Source organism: Anolis sagrei, chromosome 2 (genome assembly GCF_037176765.1).
Source record: "Anolis sagrei isolate rAnoSag1 chromosome 2, rAnoSag1.mat, whole genome shotgun sequence".
Classification (NCBI taxonomy): Eukaryota; Metazoa; Chordata; class Lepidosauria; order Squamata; family Dactyloidae; genus Anolis; species Anolis sagrei.
The window spans coordinates 200,176,756-200,199,736 of record NC_090022.1 but is presented as its reverse complement, the minus strand read 5'-3'; the positions used below and the strand labels follow the sequence as shown (position 1 = coordinate 200,199,736).

At 38.9% G+C, this 22,981-nt stretch overlaps 1 protein-coding gene across 8 annotated transcripts in view; it reads right to left on the bottom strand.

Moving 5' to 3' along the window:
- The window catches only part of ZNF462 (zinc finger protein 462), a 172,675-nt gene that overhangs the window by 8,487 nt on the left and 141,207 nt on the right, over positions 1-22,981 (bottom strand). For 5 of the 8 annotated variants that reach the window (XM_060762553.2, XM_060762551.2, XM_060762555.2 and 2 more), the window contains 5 exons: positions 22,339-22,413; positions 17,964-18,207; positions 15,464-15,600; positions 5,186-5,409; positions 3,776-3,908 (listed from right to left, as the gene is read on the bottom strand). In XM_060762553.2, the coding sequence (XP_060618536.2) occupies positions 3,776-3,908; positions 5,186-5,409; positions 15,464-15,600; positions 17,964-18,207; positions 22,339-22,413 (813 nt within the window). The remainder of the gene's footprint in view (positions 1-3,775; positions 3,909-5,185; positions 5,410-15,463; positions 15,601-17,963; positions 18,208-22,338; positions 22,414-22,981) is intronic. The other 3 variants (XM_060762554.2, XM_060762557.2, XM_060762558.2) reach the window with 1 other exon arrangement.

Sequence of the window (22,981 nt, the reverse complement as noted above, 5' to 3'; positions counted from 1 at the left end):
AGAAGAGTTTGGCAAGAGTTGATACGTAGAGCAGATCTCTTAATGTCTATTCACCATGATGGCTAAGAATGAATAGTTTTATGTTCTGTGTTCTGAATGCCAAATGCAAGGAACAGATGAAAAGAGTTTTTGAATGAAATGATAAAACCAAAAAAGAGCCCTTCTGAACCAATAATGACTACTCTACAGAGGACAACGGAAAATCCAGAATACAGGTAGTCCCCAAGTTACAAACATGATAGGTTCTGTAAGTTTATTCTTGAATTTTTATGTAAGGTGAAATAGGAACTTTTTAAAAGTGTAACTCCAGGCTCTCTCTCTCTCTATATATATATATACTAGCCATCCCCTGCTACGCATTGCTGTGGCCCAGTCTGTGTATATGTGCTTTGTGTGTAGGTGTGTGTGTGTATGTGTGTATATATATATGTGTGTGTGTGTATATATGTGTATATATGCGCGTGTGTGTATATGTGTGTGCGTTTTGTGCATGCGTTGTAATTTTTGTGCATGCTTTGTAATTTTTTAAATATATTTTTTGGCTTTTTAAGTCTCTTCGACTGTGTTTTTCAGTGTTATTATGAGTGATGGTTACTTGTTGGCCTGATAGGTGTATTGTGTCCAAATTTGATGTCAATTCGTCAAGTGGTTTTTGAGTTTTGTTAATCCCACAAACGAACATTACATTTTTATTTATATATATGAGCTTTGGGTAGCACAGGGAAGCATTAACACCCCCGTAGTGTTTGTTTAGCTCTCTTTGCCCCTGTTCAGAAGATTTCACTTCACTTTCTGTCCCCGTGATAATTGGATTTTGAAAAAATTGGCTTGTTGTGGAAACAAGGATTTGTGAGAAAGCTTCAGTGGAGACCCTTTTCCCCATGATAACTCTTTCAGGAGTGAATTTCCCTTTCTAGGGACAGATTTCTCTCATTTCCTGTTGTCTCACCCCTGTTCTTAACTATGAGTCATTTGTAAGTCATATATTTGAGACTTGTGGGACTGCCTGTAGTTAGTGTGGTGAAAAAAAAATGTTGAACAGAGATATAGATCTCCCATTCTAACCTGGCATGAATTCACTACATAGCTGCAGCTCTTTCTCCCAATTTCAGTATAGGGTTAATGACACTTTTGTGCTGTAATTGCATGTTCATAACATGATTGGTTTAGTATCAGGCACCAGGACTGAAATAGTATGCACACACAAAGCTATGCAGAAGTCTAGATGATATTACGGTTGTTCAGACTTGTATACCATAGACCGGAGCACCAAACTATAGTCCACAGGCCGGATGCAACCCTCAAAGGTCATTTACTCAGGCTCTGCCCTAACTTTCAGACTTAAGAGTTTCCCTAAGTATGAAATGACTTGAAGGCAAACAACAACAACAACCCTAATTAACTGACTATCTCATCAGCCAAAAGCAGGCCCAGACTTCCCAATGAAATACTGATATTGATGTAAATTGGGAAGTGGATCATGGGAAATCTGGGCCTACGAGCCAAAATGAGATTATAAGTTCTATAAATGATCAGTCTGTGTCTCCAGCAGTTAAAGAAGGTCACATTCTAGAGAGGTGCCGAGATGGTGCAGCAGAGTCATCCTCTAGGGAAATGAGTTCAGAGGCTGAAATCCCAAGTTGCAAGATAATGAGCTGGTTGATAGGAGACGCGGTTTTCGTAAACTTAGTGCAGCTCAACAGAATCTCTGAAGGTCACAGCACTTGTTAGAGAAGAGACTCGTATCAGGAAGTCATGGGAGAAAGCATGATTTCATGTGTATATTAGAGAGTCTTGTCAACATTTGTAATTGAGGCAACAGCTCTTGCCAAATCCTAGTCAAGCCTTTTGAGATGTCTTTGCTCCTGTTTCATGCTTCCAAGTTTGAAGGATTGTTCCTGGAGTTTTCTAATGTATTCTATGCTGCCTTGTACTCCCTGGTTTCCTTGTATTCCTGTGCTGGATTTCCTGTTGCTTTGAGATTTTGGATTACTCTTGTACCTCATACCTTGAACCTTGTGGACTATTTTATACTTATAGACTATGCATTTTTTACTATTTTTGCTACAGTGCTTTTATATGATCTTTAATAAACTGCTTTGCTGATTTAACTTGGACTGGAGTGTGGTGGTTAAGTACTGAGGTGTTTCCTGGCTTGGAGTGCAACAGAATCAATATAGATATGTACATCTGCAGTAGCCACAAATTTTGAATACTGCCTCATTAAGCAAGTCTTTTGATTTATTACTTGCCTCACTGGCTGGGGAGATGATATAAATGCTATAAGAGAAGAGGCCAGGCGAATGTCAGAAAAACTAAGTGAGTGCAACTCTGGTAGCCTCTCTCTTAGTAACAGAACATTTAAGCAGATGGGAATATAATTCCATTGTTAAAGCAACTCGCTGGCTGCCAGTAGATTTCCGGGCACAATTCAAAGTGCTAATAATGACCTACAAAGACTAACTTGGCTTCTGATTATCTGAAAGACAATTTCTCCCAATATCCCACTAAGATCTTCAAGGGGAGGTTTTCTATCAGTCCTGCTCAAGAGATAGCCTTCTCAGTGCCTGCTCTCACCCTCCTCCCCTACTGATCTTTTTCAGGCAAAGGTGCTTCTATTTAAGCAAGCTTTCAATGTATAACCAGTCTTTTTTATTGGGTATGTTTTACTTGTCATTTAAACTTTTTGTCTGTTTTAATTGATCTTAAAATGCATTATAATAAGATTTGAATTGTTTTTAAATTGTATGGCAAATTTTTTTATTGTTTTTGAAAGCCACATTGAGAGAAAGGTGGTATATAAATTAAATAAAGTAAATTAAACAGAGGAAACTGAAAGATCCTGAGTAAGATAGACAGAATTAAGGCAAGGGGGGGGGGGTTTAAGATGGATAATCCATAATGAAATCCAGATGACGACCCACCTAATATTTCAAAAGTGGTACCCAATTATGGAAATCTCTTCCCAAAAGATGCTTGCCTAGCACCTATTACCAAAGGCAAAGGTTTTAATTTTTCTCTCCCAAGGTTTTCAAATAAATGTTAATATGGTGATGATTTCAGTTTATTATTTGTTTTTTTACCTTGTTTCCATTAATCACTGTTGTTGTGAGGCCGAACATTTTAAACATCACACCCCAAACTCCCAACCTCATGGCAGTTAAAGTGGAATCATAATACTACATTTGTGTTGGTTCTTGGTTCCACTGGTTCCTGGTTCCATTTCAGATCAGAAGTAATAGATATTCTACCTTTGCTAGCCAAAATGGTTATTGATTAGGGATTATGAGAATTGTAATTTAAAAGTTCTCCAAAGGGCAACAGGCTAGGGAATACTGATCTAACTGAAAATGGATCCAGCTTTTCACACATACCTTACGAGTTATGCAGTTGATTTCAATGCAGAGCTATTTATAAGCCTAGCACACCATCTGGTCATTATTCTCTACTGAAACATCATTGTTATTCTAGATTTGCTCACTTGATTAGCAACTGAGTTTCATCTTTTTAGCTTCATATTGGCTTAAACCTAATAAAACTAGTCTCAGAAGGGCTTGGGAACACATAGACACACATGCATTGTTTTCATGGACAACTATTTCATGTGATCTGGTTGTTTCTCTGTTATCTGACAGCTGGAGAGAGAATGACTAGACTGCATTGCCTGATGTGTTCCTAAAGAAAAATGATGGTGAGGTTTTTAAAAAAGGGAGGATGGAGAATCAGCTGGGTGCAGATTTCTGCTAAGCATTACAGACAAAGCAGCCATACTGACCTCTCTCATCAGTCTTGGGGCTCATCTCTTCTTCCTTTTCTTCCTCGTCACTGCTGGAACTTTCCTCTTTCCCCTTCAATTGTTCCAATTGATCTAAGTTAACCCGTCCAACCAGTTCAAAATTGCGACTCACCTGCAGAGAAGAAGAAGACAAAGATGTCCAGTTCATTCCCTGATATTTCCCATTGTATGCACGATATCCTTCTATTTCCCATTCACCAATATTCTATGCAACCCAGCCTCTCAAATTCTGCAAGAACAATTATCCCCATGTCAACAAAGACATGGTTCAAGTCTCTGGAAGTGATAAAAAATGACACAACAATAGCAGATGAATTCTAAGGACAATACGAGCTTTTGCCCCTGGAGTAGAAAGGATGAAAATGGTAAGGAAGAGTGCTACCAAAAATAAATGAAAAAGGTGAGTGAGAAGTGTATTGGTATTGACTCTTCTGCCGAGAAGAGCAGGGATGAAGCATGTATTCTAAAATTTAGTTTTGAGCACAAGTAATGCCCACAGGTGTCATATCTATCTATATAATAAAAGTGTATGTATGTATGTGACTGATTTTCTATTGGCTCCCACTTCCAAAGAGCCCTGTGACCTCCATCATCGATGGATCTGGACCAAACCTGACACACAGACCCAACATGGCCAACTTTGAATTATGGTAGAATTTGGGGGAACTGTCCCTGCATTTTGGGAGTTATATCTATATCCAGAGAGCACTGTGAACCCAATGATGGATCTTGACCAAAACAGGATGCATACCCAACATGGCCAACTTCGAATACTTACAGCATTTGGGGGTAACAGACCCAGAATGATGAGAGTTGTAGTTCACCCAAATTGTTAAATATTTTCTAATGGGACCATTCATAAAACCCCAAAATAAACAAGTTGCATTATATATAATGACATAGCAATATGGTGTCCCTTATATAAAATGGCAAAAATCAAGCTTTGCTTTTTGATATCTGTAAAAAAATATTTTTCAGTGGCCGACAGTTGCGTCTATGAATACAGGATCTGTGGATATGTCGAGCCAACTGGACTTCCTTACAAATATCCAGGAATGTATTGTCGAAGGCTTTCATGGCCGGAATCACTGGGTTGTTGTAGGTTTTTCGGACTGTATGGCCATGTTCTAGAAGCATTCTCTCCTGACATTTCGCCTGCATCTGTGGCAGGCATCCTCAGAGGTTGTGACCTGCCACAGATGCAGGCAAAACGTCAGGAGAGAATGCTTCTAGAACATGGCTATACAGTCCGAAAAACCTACAACAACCCGATGTCCAGGAAGATGGCAATTAGAATGTGGCAGTCAGATTCTTTCTCTCAATCTGTGGCGGTGTTGAATTTCAGAGTGGCATAGCAGGTGCCAGTGAATATTGATGGAAGACACTTACTTTATGCTCATCTCGGAGGTGGACGTCCAGCTCATCCGTGTGCTTGGTCTCATAGTAGCAGAGTTGGCATTTGTAAGGTCTCAGCTCATTGTGCTTCTCTATGTGCTGCTGTAGGCTCTCATCACTGGAGCAGGTGAATGTGCACTTGTCACAGCGGAAAACAATTCCCTGCAGGTATTTGGACAGCTTCGAACGGCACACTTCTATGGGAACCACTCGCTCTTCTGTTCAGGGGGAAATAAAAGCTTTATTAAGGAGTAAAGACTTTCTGTATATATTTCAGATTTTAATATTAATGTTAGAAATAGGTAGCATGATATTACATAGGATTTGTGCCACATCAGAACAGTAAAGACAAATATCACTTAAGTAGAGACACAGAAAATATTAAATAACCAAAAGAATAAAATAATGTGTAAACTAGACATGTGCATGAAACTTGTTCCTACCATTTCTACCATGTCATTTATTCAGAAGCACGAAATGGGAAGCCCCCTTCCCACATGAAAATTTGCTAGACACAAAAGCTTATATACACAGTCACTTCAGCTTTTTCCCACTGTCTCACCAATATTTATTTCAAACCTGTCCATTTGCCTTTTTCTTTTTTTGCCATTTACTCTCTGGTATTTTATAAGCATTTTCTTATTTCATTCTTACAATGTGTGAAACAAGAAGCTGCTCTCAACTGGTCAATGTGGCATATTAAAACACCCACGCAGAAGCCCTCCTCTTTTCTGGTTTAACTTTGATTCCGCCAAACCCAACCCTAATTATTGAAATATTTCCAAAAGATCCCTTGATTTTGCAGTTTGGCATGTTTCCAGAGGTAATGAGATATTGCACCATAATTTCCCTACGGAATGGTGAGAAAGAGAAGAGGAATGAACTGGTTAGGTTTGACTAGCCCTTTTTTCAAGAACCTGGACAGCACTGCTGACCTAATTGCAATTCTACACTGTTACTGTAGGAATGGCTATTGTATTTATTTTGCACAAATGAATTGTCATACACTGTCCAATATATATCTGTAATTTTTCACAGTTTTTCCCCCTTCTCAATCACAAAGCCCAACTCTTTTTATGAAGAGTGTATGTATACGCACACACAAACACGCCTTGGGTACTATTGGGAGAAGGAAGCTCTCAGAATTAATTACTTAATAATTAAAAGTTTCCATTACTGTATGCTGTAGGAGAGATAGCATCCCAATAAGGCGGTGGTTCCCAGCCTGTAGTCCGTAAGAACGAAAATATAGTCTGCAGCCTCACCATTGCTACACCGTTACCTCGAAACTATGCAGCAACCAGAGCGACGGGTCTCGCAAAATCCGCTTATAGTGTCGAGGCAATGGGGTAGTCAGGAGGGGAGAGGCTGACTACCCACAAAAGATTACTACTTCCACATGAGCTCTAGATTAATAAAAATGTTTTTCTGTGGACGAGCAGATGGCGACTACTAGGTGGCGTATGTTCTATATCAGAAACTAGAGCTGATGTGGTCTATCCAATGCAATTTTCTGAAATAGCACCCCAAATAACCAAACCAAATCTAAAGTTGACCAAAAAACCGATTCATAACCCTTTTGGTACTAATGTTGGAGAGTGGTCCCTGGTCAAAGCGGTACTTGGTCAAGTGGTCCCTGGTCAAAAAAAAGGTTGGGAACCACTGCAATAAGGAAACCAGCCAGAACACTGGTTAAACTGTACCAGTGGCAAAGCTACAAAAATATTATTTCCAGTATGATATGGCAGTGACAGTGTGAGGTCAGTTATCCTGTTAGCTGGCAAAGGCATTAAGCAGCTTTGGGGAAGAATCTGGATAATTAATTTGAGTAAGAAATTTCTTCTCTCATTTCTCCTATATTTGAAAAATAATCAATTGCTGTTCTTTGCGGCAATTTTGAAAGAAAGAAAAATAGCAACTTCCTGGATTGCTTGTTGTAATGCTCATTACTTTTTGTTATCACTATTTAAAACTAGGTGGTCTATAGTACTGATGAAAGAATGGCATAAAACTTGGAAGGAACTTTTGTAAAATACTTCTAAAATGCCATTTAAAAGTAGCCTTTGGATGTAACTAGAAACTATTTGTTGCATCAATAAAGCAGCTTCACTCCTTATATTACTTTTGAAATAAGCATTAGACTCTTGCTACTCCAGCACACCGCCTAACCCCCCCCCCCTTTCCTGCAGCACACAAAGTCGCTACCGTACTTAGAAGTATTATTTATAACCTCTTTCTTCCAGGATCTGCTAGTAGTTTAGGTATATATTCAAAAAGTGAGTTGCCACAGAGGGAGGCCACCAAGAACCTCTCTCTTGCTGTCTGAATCTGACTTGAAAATCATATAATTATGTAGATGTCCCCTGCTGATTTTACATTATTATGAGGTTCCAATTGTGTAGGACTGCCCAAGGCCAATTATTGAAAACAGGGACTATGTCTACATCACAGGTTGAAACCGTCAGAAAGAAATGTCTTCAAACTAACGTAACTTCCAACCCAGATAATAATCTCGGAGCGGTAGCTTTAAAGAAGACACTTAGGATTTCTAACAATGAATTTTTAGTTCTCTCTCAGGATTACAATATTATAGAGAGGAAAACCAAATTCAAATTGCTTGACATTTGCAAAAAAAAAAAAATGTCTTTAAGCCGAAGTGTTATTGCCCTTGTCTAATGCTGTTTTGATACATTAATGGTTAATTGATTTAATGGTGTATGCTTATATCTTTTGAAAGATGTTGTCGAGATTTTGGGTTGGCTAAAGACAAATGGATGATATACCTAAGGCCTCAGATAAGTGAGAAGCTTTTACAGATTTATGGACAGATGCCGGAGGAGTCTTGTAGAGACTATGATCTGTTTAAGAAACAGATTCAACAGGAATATAGATTGACTCCTGAATATTATAGATTTAAGTTCAGGACGTTGAAGAAAGATAAAACACAAAGTTTTGCTCAGGTGGCCTCTAGATTGTCTCAACTGTTCGATAGTTGGATAAAGACGTCTGAGGTAGAAGATTATCAACAGCTGAGGGAACTTTTGAAATTGGAACAATTTTTCTGGAGAGAGAACTACAACCTTTTGCAGCATTACCTATCCCATCTGAATGATCACATGAACAGAGGAATCATTCGCCTTACCTCCTTCCATGGTTGTGTTCCTCTTTATGTATAGAGCGGTGCCCATGGTCCATGTGGTGGCTCATACCATGAAACCCAATTTCATACAATCTCTATTTAGATGTTATTTACTCTATTTCAATTCACATGAGAATAGGACAGTATGTAGCTGCTGTTCCTCCATCCTTGTTGTGCTCTCATGGAGAGCTACACATTCATGCTGAGAGTTTCTAAGGAAATGGAAATGCTTCTTTTTCAGATTTGTAACTTTACACATGAGGAAAACAAGGCCAAAGAAAGAGGATTATATATTTTCCTGTTTGCATGTGGACTCAAGCTGGGAAAGCAACTTCTAATTAGAGTTTATATGAATGTGAGTGTTATGGGTACAAGCATCTACATGGACCATGAACTCTACACCCAATGCATTTATATTTCTGCATACAGACCTTAGAGCTTGTTCAGTTAGGCGTCTGAACTGGGGCACAGCCAGAAAATACATGATGCAATTACTCATCACCAGTGTTTGGAGTTGTATAATCATAATTATATGCAATCTTTTCCAATTATGTTCTACACTATTTGTGACAGTCTTATTCTTCTTTTAGGTTTTGCTCCTGTAACTTGAATGTACAGGTGGGAGAAAGACAAATAAAACCAAATGCTAAGAAATGCAATTAAATAATTAATGTTTATTTTAATAATGCACTATTAATTAAATAGTGCTTTTAATAATGTTAAAGTACCAATGCCATTTACATTTTAAAATAACAGAGCTCATGAACTACAAAAATCATATTTAAAAATCATCCATTCTTTGCTCATAAGAAATAGTAAGTTAGGGAATTACAAAAATGTACAGTCCTCAGGCCTATTTTCCTTGGTAAGTGGCATTCAGGCGCTGGAAGAATGTCAGGGCATTTAGTCAAAGGCTGGGTGGGAGTGACTTATCAGAAGACAGCAGCAGCTAATTGCATTATCTGGGCTAAATGAAAAGCCTACAAGCTTTGGCTGGGCGTGGGTTTGCATTTCTCCAGCTCGGGAGTGCCAAAAAGGGTTCAGGAGGTCAGGCCGTAAGGAAACCCAAGCTCACTTTACAAGCCAGGTGCTGTTTCTCGCTGCCACTGCCTCTGTGCAACTACCACTTTCCGGCCCTTCGAAATCGCTCCTTAAAGCCTTGTAAACTACCTAAGAGTTCCAGCTCCCACCGTGCCCATATACGGTATGCCAAAACCACACTCACATTGCCCAACCTAAATTCAGAGCACACAACACTCTCCAAGGCAGATTGATAACATCCTGTAGCCCATAACAGCTTAATGAGAAACACATTCCTCCTTTTTTAAAAAAAATGAGCACTGCTCCCTGTCCCAGCAACCTAATACTCTGGATGAAAATAGCGTCTGCTACAGATTAAGTTCTTTCACCCTATCTTAATTGTGGTTTAATGAAAACTCCCAAGTAGCACCCATCTGACTTCTCCGCTATCTATTAAAGCAGCATTTTTCCACTGGTGTAATTTTTCAAAGAGGCAACGAAGTGAATCTAGACTGGCATATCAAAGCAAGTGTCACGTGACACCACTGAAGCTAACAGATTTATTTTGGGATATGCTTTCATGGATTACAATCCATTTCTTCCAATGCAACTTGCATTCCTTGGATTTTTTTTTTTTGAGAAAGCAGATTGCAATCCATGAAAGCACATGCTAAAATAAACCTGATAAAGGGTTCAATTATACTGTAGTTTTCTTTGTATAGCCAAGAATGGACCACTCATGCTAGTGAAAACAGGCCAAATTGGAGCCATCAGAGATAATGTCTGTAACACGCTGTGCTTGGGGAAATGGAAGGAAAAAGGAAGAGGGGCAGACTAAGGGCAAGATGGATGGATGGTATCCTTGAAGTGACTGGCTTGACTCTGAAGGAGCTGAGGGTGGTGACGGCAGACAGGGAGCTCTGGCGTGGGCTGGTCCACGAGGTCATGAAGAGTCGGAAGCAAATGAACAAATAAACAACAACAACATATTGTTCTTTATAGCAGAGGTGGCCTCTTTATTCCCTGTACACAGCCCTTTGCTACTTTAGCTATGCTAAAGGAATCTCATAGGCCAAAGGAATTGTTTGGAAACTTTACTATTTTGGGGAAACTGCTCTCAAAATTCTCCTGTCAATGTGAATTATGGGAGCTGTTATCAGAAACACTTAAGATTTTTCTATCCATTGTTGTGCAGTACGATTTTTAATCAAGAGTTTCTAGGTAGATACAAGAGCCATATTAACAGGCATGAAACTGCCTTAACAGCCTTCCTATCTCATCAGAAATCTCTGGCTTTGAGAGAAGGAAGAAGCTTGAGTTTTGGTCAAAGAATACTCCCAATTTCCAAGCCTTTTAAGGCGGTTATATAATATAAAAATCTAGTTATGTTTGTAGTCAAGTTATAGCCAACAACAGCCCAGAACATGATGGAACAAACATGGAACAACTGTTGGACACTTACTGTTAGTTTGCTAATAATATCAGTCTGGGATTTAGAACACACACACAGCAAGAGAAAGTGGATGTAGAGATGATTAGTAGTGGAAACATCTTCAGCAGAAAGACTGTATGACACAAGAGGAAATAGTGCACTAATACTAAATATTAACATGGCAATATCACTCTTATAATAATCCTCTAGGATTGCAATCTATAATACAACGGTTAGTATCATCTGCCCTAAACATTTATTTAGCTGTTAGCTTAGAAGTTCAAGTATTATTTTTATATTGTTGACATTTACTAGGAAATTACAAAGGTCAAGTGAGATCTACAACATCTTAACTGGCCTATGGGTCAAATAAAAAGTCGATTTAATACCATGGATTAATGTGACCAGTCAACCGGCGAGTACAATGGGACTTTCAGGGTCCTTGTTTTTAAAGGAACCTTATGACATAATTCCCTCGACCCCTGTTAGTTGCTCCAAAATGTTAACAGAACTGTTGAAATCCCCACTAATGAGGGCACAGAGCAAGCATGGGCAAAATTCGGCCCTCTGGGTGTTTTGGGCTACAACTCCCAGAAATCCCAACCAGTTTACCAGCTGTTAGGAACTGTGGAAACCGAGGTCCAAAACACCTAAAGGGCCAAGGTTTGGCCATGCTTGGCATAGAATGATGGCGTAAGGGGAGTGCAGCTCTGAGTTCACCTAGAGTGACTGTCATGCAGTCCAGTAGGACCTGGGTTACCCAATAAATGTTGTGCTCCGCCCTGAGTCTCCTTCGGGGTGAGAAGGGCTGACTATAAATGTTTAAAATAAAAAAATAATAAATAAATGGCAGCACCCGGGAACCCCCTAGGCCAATGGCCCAGCGGAAGACTGACTTCTTCAATAGCAGATAAGAGTGCTACTGGAAGTTTCCCTTACTTCTGGAAGGAAGAGAGGACCAGTTCTGAGACACAGGTGGAATGACCTCCTGAAAGTGATGACACACAAAGGGGCAGACAAGTCTACTCATGTTCAGAACTGCCTGGCTGCAGGAAAAGACACCTTGTACATAAAGGGCACCACATGCATAGGATTTATTTTTAATAAGGAAGACTTCTTCCAGAATCCTACAGCTGACTATTAAGCATTGGTCTGATGATCAAACACAGGAAGAAAGCACATTATATGCAAGAAGTGTAGTTAAGGGAAAGCATATAGCTTCACCAACTGAGAAGTGCCAATGTAAAAACAAACAACTCAAAACTAAAACTAATATGACTTTGCTCCAGGATGGAAGACTTTCTAGAACAATATTTCTATACTAGTCTTACTGGATCTAGTATATGTTCTTGACCACCTCTCCATCAGATGGAACCTCTGCAAGTAATCCTGAATTACATTTGTCCATTGTCTCCTACAGCACTCCTGGATCCCGAGATTCTGTTTACTCCCTAATGAGCTTGGATTTTAGAAGACTGCTCATCACTTAAAATCCTAGACTACCCATTCCAACCCCGGTTCCTTATAAAGATAAGACTGGGCACACAAATCTATAAATGTAGGTCATGATCCTTCTTTTCTGCTACCTTAATGAAGAACCACCACCCATCCTTCCCAGAATCACTCCCCTTTCTCTTATGCACAGACAACCAAAGGCATGAAAGAGTAAGTGAGGTGGGTTTTACTGACATGGCTGGGGGTAGGTGGTAATGGGACAGAGCAACAAAAGAGAATAGTTCTACAGAAAGCTAGTGAGGACCATAAACTGGCTTAGAAAATGTGCAAATTGATAGTTGCCTTTTGAGGCATTTTGTATGTAGAAGCTTTTCATCCACTGCATTACATTTGGAGATAGGTTTGAAGGCTTCTAATCACTACTTTGAATTTTTGCTCTTTGGATCAACTGGGGATGCAATTTTGTAGGATCTATGAAAATAGATTTTGAACAGCTTATTTCTGCTTTCATCCCAGGCAGTATAAAAATTTAAATGAAGATTTATCTGGAAGGCTACCTTCACTAAGAACTTCTAGACTGGATAGCGTCCAAGCTCTACAAGGTTCAGGCAACTTGACAAAACTCTAGCTGCTTTAGCAGTAGGCAACCAAAAGAAATTGAGAGCCTTCTCAGTTAGTGGCATCCTAGCTTTGGTGATGGGCTCTACTTACAAAAGCTTGCTTGGTGCTCACATTATGAATGCATTGGTTAGTTGTTCTCTGAGGATTTTTAATATTTCAGTTTTAAAACCCTATTGAGATGTTTTCCATCATTATCCTTATATTTACTTTGATAGAATCAGTGGCTGTTTTACATCTCTGTAGGTTTTTATGTTATAATCAACTGCATTCTTACACTTTATGGTTCTAACTGGGAGCCTCCGGTGGCGCAGTGGGTTAAACTCTTGTGCCAGCAGGACTGAAGACCGACAGGTTGCAGGTTCGAATCCGGGGAGAGTGCGGATGAGCTCCCTCTGTCAGCTCCATTTCCCCATGTGGGTACATGAGAGAAGCCTCCCACAAAGGATGGTATAATGTCAAAACATTTGGGTGTCCCCTGGGCAACGTCCTTGCAGACGGCCAATTCTCTCACACCAGAAACGACTTGTAGTTTCTCAAGTTGCTCCTGACACATACACAACAAATGGTTTTAACTTTTGTGTTCCGCTATAGAAATGCATGACATTAACAAGGCAATCTGGCTCAAGTAATTCCACAAATAAGGTAAAGCGTACATCCCCGCATCCCCAGGAAACATTGCACCGGCCTACCAAAGATGCAAGAAATAACATAAACTTTGAGTTGACAAACAGACTAAATTTCAGTAGGCTCTACAATCATTTTGGTGCTTTTATTTCAGAGATAATCACAGTTGATTGGCTAAATCCCTGTAAATTCACTTTCAGGAAAAGTCACCACTGATTTATTGTGTGTGTGTGTGTTTCACTTTCATCCATACTTTTTAGCAGTTTTCCAACCTTATCTAAATTTCTTCAACAGCACAATTCAAACACCACAAAAATATGTCAAAAAATAAACAGAAGCTCCCTGATCCACTTAAATACTCCAGAAAGGTATAAAACAAAAAACCCAATACTGGTTGTAGTACTTCTGCCTCCCCCTCTGCCATCTTAAAAAGCCTTGTAAACAGATAAACCTTCTAGCATGCCCTGGAGGTCAACAGGATCTGGCAGTCTGGCGCTAGTAACTCCCTCTGTGTTTAAGCTCAACACTGGAAGCCATTGTTTGCTTAGCTATTGCTTTTGCGAAAGGTGGCTCTGTTACATGCATTTTGAATCCCAGAGAGATCTCTCTCTTTCCACTTTTTTATTTTTATTTTTTAAAAAGGGACATCTGTGAAAGTCATTGAATTTCTTTCCTGTGCCCTGGCTGTGAGCTCTACAGTCTTCTCATGTGCCCTACTTAGGTACTCAAAAGCAACAGAAGCTCATGAAGAAGAGGCAGGCCATCCTGTCTATGCTGCAACATAAAAAAGAAAACGGAAAGATGTCCTCAGGGAAAGAGATGGCACATGCACCCCTCATTACCTCAACACTACTTCCCCGATGAGGGAATGCTGCTCAGGCTGTCATCAGGCAGAATGCCACCCCAACACATGGGTATGGATTGCAATAGCCAACCGACCATTTCTACGTATCAAGTGTGATAACTATGGGCACAATTCCCAGCCTTGAAGAGACCAAACAGCTGTCTCTTCAAAGCATGTAATTCTGCAGCCAACACAATCTGAAATTCTTCTTCAGTTTCCTTAGGTTAGGAGGCTGGTGGGAGTCCCAGAAAGTGCTAAGAGACTGTAGCTTTGTGCTAGAAAGACAAGGTCCTTTCACACTTCTCAATCACAGAGTTATGATCCTACTTTATCTACGATGATTGCATTCTATGGGTTTGGAAGGCACTCATGGAGCTTTCTGGTGAGGAATTCTCACCAAATCATCAACTCCTGAACTCTACAGGATGTTGCCATGGCAGGTGAGGTGGAGTAGTAATGCTATAATAGTATAGTATGAAAGGCCACAGCTACAGCCCGATGCTAGACATCCAAAGCAATACGGCATAGGGGCGAGTCTGAGATATTACAAGTTGAATATCCCTTATCCAAAATGCTTGGGACCAGAAGTGTTTGGGATTTTGGGTTATTTTCTGATTTGGGAGTACTTGCATTTGCATACGCAGACATAATGTGATATTTTGGAACACAGAACCAAAGCCCAAACACAATACTAATTTATGTTTTATATATACTTATACAAATAGCCTGAAAGCAATTCATGCACATTATTTTGTGCATGACCTAAACTATGTGCGTATTGAACCATCAGAAAGCAAAGCTGTCAGTATCTCAGCCACCACCAATGTGAAAAATTCTGAACTAAGGGATGCTCAACTTGCATTTCACAAAACAACACTCACATAAAGTCCATTATAGCAGGTGTTCTATCTTAAGTTGAAATGTTTATATAAAATAAGGTTCTGAAGACAGTCCATGTCCTTACATCTTTCCATTTAAAATTTGCACATGTCTAACAAGATACCCGAAAAAACAATCTAGGATAGATGCCATTATGGTTATACACTTTCCTGCAGTACCAGTTTTCCAAATGAGCCACAAGAATTGTCAGTGCAAACCCAGTTTAGCCATTGATACATTCTGGTGGTGTTTGTTTACCTCGATGAAGGACAATATGGTCAATCATGTTCCGTTTATATTTGGTGTGGTACAGGCAGAGAGGACAGCGGAGGTCTTTGGGTCCTTCCTCAAGAACTGCTGAATGTCCAGCTTCCACATGCATAGTAAAAGCAGATCTACAAATAACAAGGAGAAGTAGACAAACTCAGAAGAAGATCACAATCTTTGGTTAATGCTGATTTCTTTTCAGCAGCATGGCAGAGCATTGGACTGGATGGCCCATATGGCCTTTTCCAACTCTATGATTCCATGAATACCACTCTTTAAGACAGCAAAATTTGCCACAACAGGCAACAAGAAACAATGTCTTTAAGCATTTTCCATGGCCAATTCAGCATACTTGAACTCTAATATGCTTTCAAGCTGTTTCCGACAATCCTATTACAAGATTTCTTCAGTTTTTTTGCGTTTTTCTAAGGCGGAGAGCGATTCCCCATGGCTGAGTGGGGATTCAAATCCTGGTCTCCAGAGTTGCAGTCCAACTTCAACTCTGGTTCACCACAATGGTTCTCACTTGAACTCTTAATTGTGGCTAAATGATTGGAAGTGAGCTGTAGTATCATATGCGGTCTCCCTTCTAATATACACTCTTTAATGGTCGTAAAAGTTTCAATCGGTATCAGTGAACTGATTTTGAATAAGCCAAGCCAGGAGTTTTTCTAACCAATGTGCATGTATTTACGTACTTTCAAGTTTTCCTTCAACATATGGCAACCCCATGAATTTCACAACCAATGCTAAAGTGTGAATTTGGAGGTACATCAATGTGACATTTGAACCAGTCCCAGCATGAGCTAAAGCAAAACCAAAACTAATCAGGTTTCTAGGCATCAAATTTAGGGACACACTGGGAACAGAAAGGAAAGCCAATGCGAAACTTCGCAAATAAACTTTTAAAAACCCTCAAAACAAACCAAACAAAGGACTCTCTTTCCTAAATCATTCCGTTAGTCCAGCATATTACTCAATTGATGCAATTTTCAATTCAAATTAACAGATTAGACAAATTCAAGGACTTCTAAAAAGGGATATAAGTTACGTATACATATATTACCCCGCTACTGGTGTCATTATGCCTCTGAATGCCGTTTTCCAAGGAACAGGAGCAGGAGAGTGCCCTTTTTGAGAGCTGAACATAGCCATGATGATGATGATGATGATAATAATAATAATAACTACTACTACTACTTTATTTTTATACCCTTCCAACCATCTTCCCTAAGGGACTCAAGGCGGCTTACAAGGAACGAGCCCAAAATTACAAGTAAAACACACAAATAAAACAATTAAATCGATTAAAAATATCAGATAAAAATAAAATACAAACAACACTTGTAAACAGCATAAAAATATGGCTGAGAAAATAACATGGCTGAGGTACAGACTCAATGAGTGCAATACATTCCGACAGGAGCGCAAGGAAAGTGCAGTAATCAAGTAGGCAGGGCTGGAAATACTGTCAAAACATGTTGAGGTAGACCATAAGAGGGCCGGTATAAAGTGCTGAACTGAAAAGTAGGGACAGGAAAATTACTGGTGGACTGCTTAATCAAAGCCATCTGGTTAGCTATTTTGGAAAAGGAATGATGAACAAACCTACCCTTTGGTCTTTATTTGGGAGAACACATCTATGCTCCCCAACTGGGTGAAATACGTATGTATGTACTTTGCCTCTTGGGCCAGTGACATATACTAGGTTGAGCTGTAGGGACTCAATGAGAAGCTCCCATAGTAACTCTGCAATTCCAATAACTGTAAATTACATTACTTTAAAAAATGGAACCACCAGTTCACCTAACAGCTCTCTTTAAGAGATCACCGTGCTGCTTATGGGCCGAATCTTAGAAACTCCTGAAAAAAATGTAGCTCTAACAACCTTCAGAGTGATACCGTCAGAATGCTTCTGATGTAAAAATATTTCACTTGCAAAAAGAAATATGGGGAATTCTGAAAGGGATTGGGGAGATAGTATTTTTTGGGAAACGTCCTTGCAGACGGCTAATTCTCTCACACCAGAAGCAACTTGCAGTTGGGTTTTGGATACACATTTTGTGAGTTTTTTGCCTGAATATCAAACTAGTAAAAATAATAGAGGGGAGAAAATAGTTTGAGGGTTTCAGAGGCTGCATGCAACCTGGGGCCACATCTTCTCCTCTTCTGCTTTATGCACTTAGTTTACAGAATCTCCCACTGAACACAAAAGACTCCCCTTTTCTGATGTAGGATTATGCTACAAACCACAAAAGAAGAATTATTTATAATGTGACAAGAATGTGCGAGATGTTAATTGTGCAGCACAACTATGGTGACATCCATTTCACAAAACATCCTACCAATAAGCTACTAGGTGATAAGACAGTTGAGTAGGCCATTAAATGTAACAAGAACATTCTGATTCATATTTTCGCCTGACTATAGAAATTCACTGAGGTTTTACAAAAGTGAAAAGGATGTGTCCAACGCTTCTGCAAGTACTTACTTAAAGCCAGTATAAAAGGAACAATCTTTGCACTTGAACAGCTTCTTCCCACCATGTTTGTCACGGTAATGGCGCCGAATGCTCTGAATATAACCCGAAGAGAATTCACAAAATTCACAATTAAGGACGGGTTCGTCTTTCTGGTCCGGGACAGGGCTAATGTTATTGTTGTTCCTTGCCAGGGCTGCTAACTGGTAGTGGTTCAATTGCTGCTGGACATCTGGAGGCTCTGAGTAGGAAGAATCTGCAGAGGAGACAGGATTGATTGATTGATTATTTTAGAATGGTCAGGAATCAAAGATCTCTGGATGGAGTACAATATAGTCATATAAACACACACTATAAAGTGAGCTATTTATTTATTTAAAACATTTATATTCCGCCCTTCTCACCCCAAAGGGGACTCAGGGCGGAGCACAGCATATATACGGCAAACATTCAATGCTGGGACACAAATTCATATACGCATACATAAACATTAAAACCATTTATCTCAATATTAAAATACCAAGGTCATGACGAAGCAGAGATAGCTACATGAAACATGAAGAAAACAGGAGCCCCCTGTGACGTAATGGGTTATAAATGCTTGTGCTGGCAGGAATTCTGACAAACAGGTCAGTGGTTCGACTCCAAGGAAAGCAGGTTGAGCTCCCTCTGTCAGCCCCAGCTCCCCATGTGGGGACATGAGACAAGCTTCCCACAAGAATAGTAAAAACATCAAACATTCAGGCATCCCCTGGGAAACGTCCTTGTAGATGACTAATTCTCTCACACCAGAAGCAACTTGCAGTTTCTCAAGTCATTCCTGACACAGAAAAAAAACTTGAAGAAAATTGTCAAGGGTACATCTACATTGCAGAATTACATCAGTTTGACAACACTTTAACTGCCATAGCTCAATGCTATGGCATCTTGGGAGTTGTAGTTTGGTGAAGCACCAGCACTCTTTGGTAGAGAAGGCTAAAGACCTTACCAAATTTCAACTCCCATAGATAGCTCAGCATGGCTGTCTTAAGTATATTGATTTTACAGTCAAACAGCATTCATTCAATGGTGTAGAATTGAATTGCATTAATTTTGAAGTAGCTTCAATATGATCATTTTAAGTTTTGATATGGATGCCCACAATATGTAGATTACACCCAACTTTAGCTCCCTTGTCTTCACACTCGGGTACAGTTGCAGGAAACCTGGATGAACAGCCTAGATCAGCAATGAGAAAAACCACCGCAGAATCCAGAGAAAATGCTTTGCAAAAAAGCATTTGTTACCACTATTCCCATTGCATGTTTCACATTTTTTTTTTGTAATTTGATATTGAAGTGGACTTAGTTGTCACTTTTACTAATACTAGTCTGGTTTTGTACCACAAGTGACAATACTGTACAACTTCACAGCATTGAGTACAGGCAATCCCCAAGTTACGAACAGGATAGGGTCTGCAGGTTTGTTCTTATACTGAATTTGTTTATAAGTTGAAACAGGTACATTTTTAACTGTAACTCCAACCAAATATACATAAAAACATACATTCATCTCACAAGGAAGGGTTAACACTCCTGTGGTGTTTGTTTTGCTATCTGTGCCCATGTTCAGAAGAATTCACCTCACTTTCTCTCCCTGTGATAATTTGAATTTGAAAAAATTGGCATGTTATGGAAACAAGGATTGGTGATAAAGCTTCCATTAAGACACCTTTTTCCCCGTGATAAATCTTACAGGAGTGAATTTCTCTCCCTAGTGGTAGATTTCTCTCACTTCCTGTTATCTCACCCCCATTTGTAACTATGAGTTGCTTGTAAGTTGGATATTTGTAACTCAGGGACTGCCTGTATCAAGAGCTATTAAATCCATGAAAATTCCAAGCTGTAACACAATGAAAGCGGAAAAATTAATGGGATGGTAGTGATGTATATTTCTACAAGACCTGTATGATAGAGAAATGTTTGAGTACAAACACATTCTACTTTAAAGAACACTGGATTCATAGTTGTAGCATTTGCTCTTTCATTCCACAACTGGATTCCTTATCTGTGATATTCATATATAAATATAAAATTAAATCACTCAAAGGCACCAGATCATATCTGATCTTGGAAGCTAGGTAGATTACTACTTGGATAGGATACAGCCAACAAATACAAGGTGTTATATTTCAAAAGAAAGAGCTGGCAAAAACATCTCCAACTATTCTTTTGCTAAGAAAACCCTATAAAATTCATGAGGTTGCCATAAGTCGACAGGCAACCTGAAGGCACACAGATACATAAATGCATCAACTGGTGAATTTGATCAACAATGAGGCTAATTTACTGGTGTTTAATTGTTCTGACATAGATTAAAAAACAAAAACAAAAACCCCAAAACTTTAAAATATATTTCTGAAGATAAGCAGAGAGGAAGACATACCAACTCCCCCTTCCAAAAAAAATCTTGGATGTGTTGGTTTTTAGGCCTTATCCTGGTGTTATTTGGGAGCTATTTCAGAAAATTGCATTGCATAGACCACATCAGCTCTAATGTCTTAGATATTGTTACCATAGGTTGTTGTAGGTTTTTTGACCCGAAAAACCTACAACAACCCAGTGATTCCGGCCATGAAAGCATTTGACAATACATTGTTATCATACTTTTGTATAGGTGAGCAGATGAAAGCTGGTACTGTATATGGCTGTAGTTCTCAACCTGTTGGTCTCCAGATGTTTTGGCCTTCAACTCCCAGAAATCGTAACAGCTGGTAAACTTGCTGGGATTTCTGGAAGTTGTAGGCCAAAACACCTGGGGACCCACAGGTTGAGAACCACTGGTATATGGCATATGTTTTGTATCTCAAAAACTAGAGGCAATAGGGGAAAACGGGTGCCATTTTTGGAATCAGCAGGTCAAACATACCCAGAAACAGGGCTAACATTTGCGGCACCAAAATGTGTGTTGGCCAGTGGTTCTAATCTAACTTCTACTCTTAGGTATTTTGTATAACTAGGCTACTATTGCATAATTATTTCAAAAATGTATTTAGAAAAAAATGAGTATGAGGCATTTTATCTGGAAAGACTAATAAAAATAGTCAAATTGCAAAGATTTAGTACAGTCTGAAAGGAATGGAGATTAAGGCAACAAATCCCCCTTCTTTTATGTGTAATGCATAAAGTACATCAGAACAATAGCAGGCCATAAATACAGCCACAGCCATTTACATTTTGGCTACAACCGCTGATTTCCATAAGCATATCTATTAATGGAAAAAATAGATAGAAACTTAATCTACTTTGAAGATTCATGCATCACAAAATCACAAGGTTCAGAAAAACATGTTATGAAACAATATGTAAGCATGGAAGGTCCATAAAATAAAACCAAGATACCAAAATACAGGCTCTTTGCAAGATTCTGACTCTCACACCCAACCACAGAAGATACTTTCTCAAGTTTTGCCACAATGTGGAAAAAACATCCACCCTGTTAAAACAGAAAGTCACAGATGTATATATTACTATATATATAAAACTAGGAACAAAAAGCATGACACTGTTGAGAAATATCATAAAATTAAATGAGCAAGAAAAAAAGCTTTGAACACCAGTTACTTGCAATATTTATTCAATCCTTACAAGACGTCCTATAAAGGAATCTATTTTGCTATGCTATTGCACAGAATTCAGTGGATTTTGGTATCCACTGAGGGTCTGAAACCAAACTCCACTAGATATCAAGGACCCACTATATGAACCACCAAATTTACTTCTACCATTCCATCTAAATGCACTGCAAAAATATATTTGACAGGCCTCTAACTTAAAATAAACTTAAATCTAAAACAATTCAGATGAAACACTGGAGGGAAAGTAAATGGTGACACTGATAAGCAAGATCATGGCAGAATTTTGAGGATTTCAAGGCTATTAGACAGAAATGCTTTTAACCAGATCCATTTGGTGAATGGAAATTTTAATACATAATTTTTCTCTAAAGCCTGCTGCCTCATATTCAAACTACAGTAAAGTCTTGCTTATCCAACCTTCGCTCATCTAACATTCTGTATTATCCAGCGCAGTCTGCCTCCTGCCTCAATCCACAGCTGTTTCAATGCATGTGATGTTTCGGTGCTAAATTCGTAAATACAGTAACATTACCATGTACTGAACTGCTTTTTCTGTCGATTTGTTGTAAAACATGATGTTTTGGTGCTTAATTGTAAAATCATAATGTAATTTGACGTTTAATAGGCTTTTCCTGAATCCCTCCTTATTATCCAACATTTTTGCTTATCCAACATTCTGCCGGCCAGTTTATGTTGGATAAGTAAGACTGTACTGTATGTCCTAAATAAAAGAAGCTATACAATTTAACCCTTACATATACATATAAGCACCTGATTTGTAGCGATGTAGCCAATATGTGTGTGGGGGGGACGGGGACAGACACAACTCAGGAAAATCTTGCATTTCTAGAGGAAGAGGAAAAGAGAGAGAAATTGTTTTTGCTTTATTGCTGGACATTTTTATAGTTAAGTTGTTCTCTAATAATATTTATTTGATTTTAGTTAACTTAGTGGTACAAAAAGGACACTTCCACATGTCAACAATTAGTATCATTAATAAATACATTCATGGATTTATTATTTATCCATTTGAAATAGGTTTTTCTACAATATGAGCGCCTAAATCTACATATATTTACAAAGCAAATGTTTTCATGATGCCTGTTAGAGCTATCCTAAGAATAAGCCATTAACTAGTATTGTTGAAGGTTTTCATGGCTGGAATCACTGGGTTGTTGTTGGTTTTTTGGGCTGTATGGCCAAGGAGAGAATGCTTCTAGATCATGGCCATACAGCTCAAAAAACCTACAACAACCCATTAAGTAGTATTCTTCCAAAGAAATTATTTTAATATCAATGGTTGAATCTTAATTGTTTTTGATCACATTCTACACCACTGTAGGTACTGTCTACGCAGCAGTATTAATTGGTTATTTCTCAGGTTGTTGGAAGGTATAATTTACTTTTGCATGTT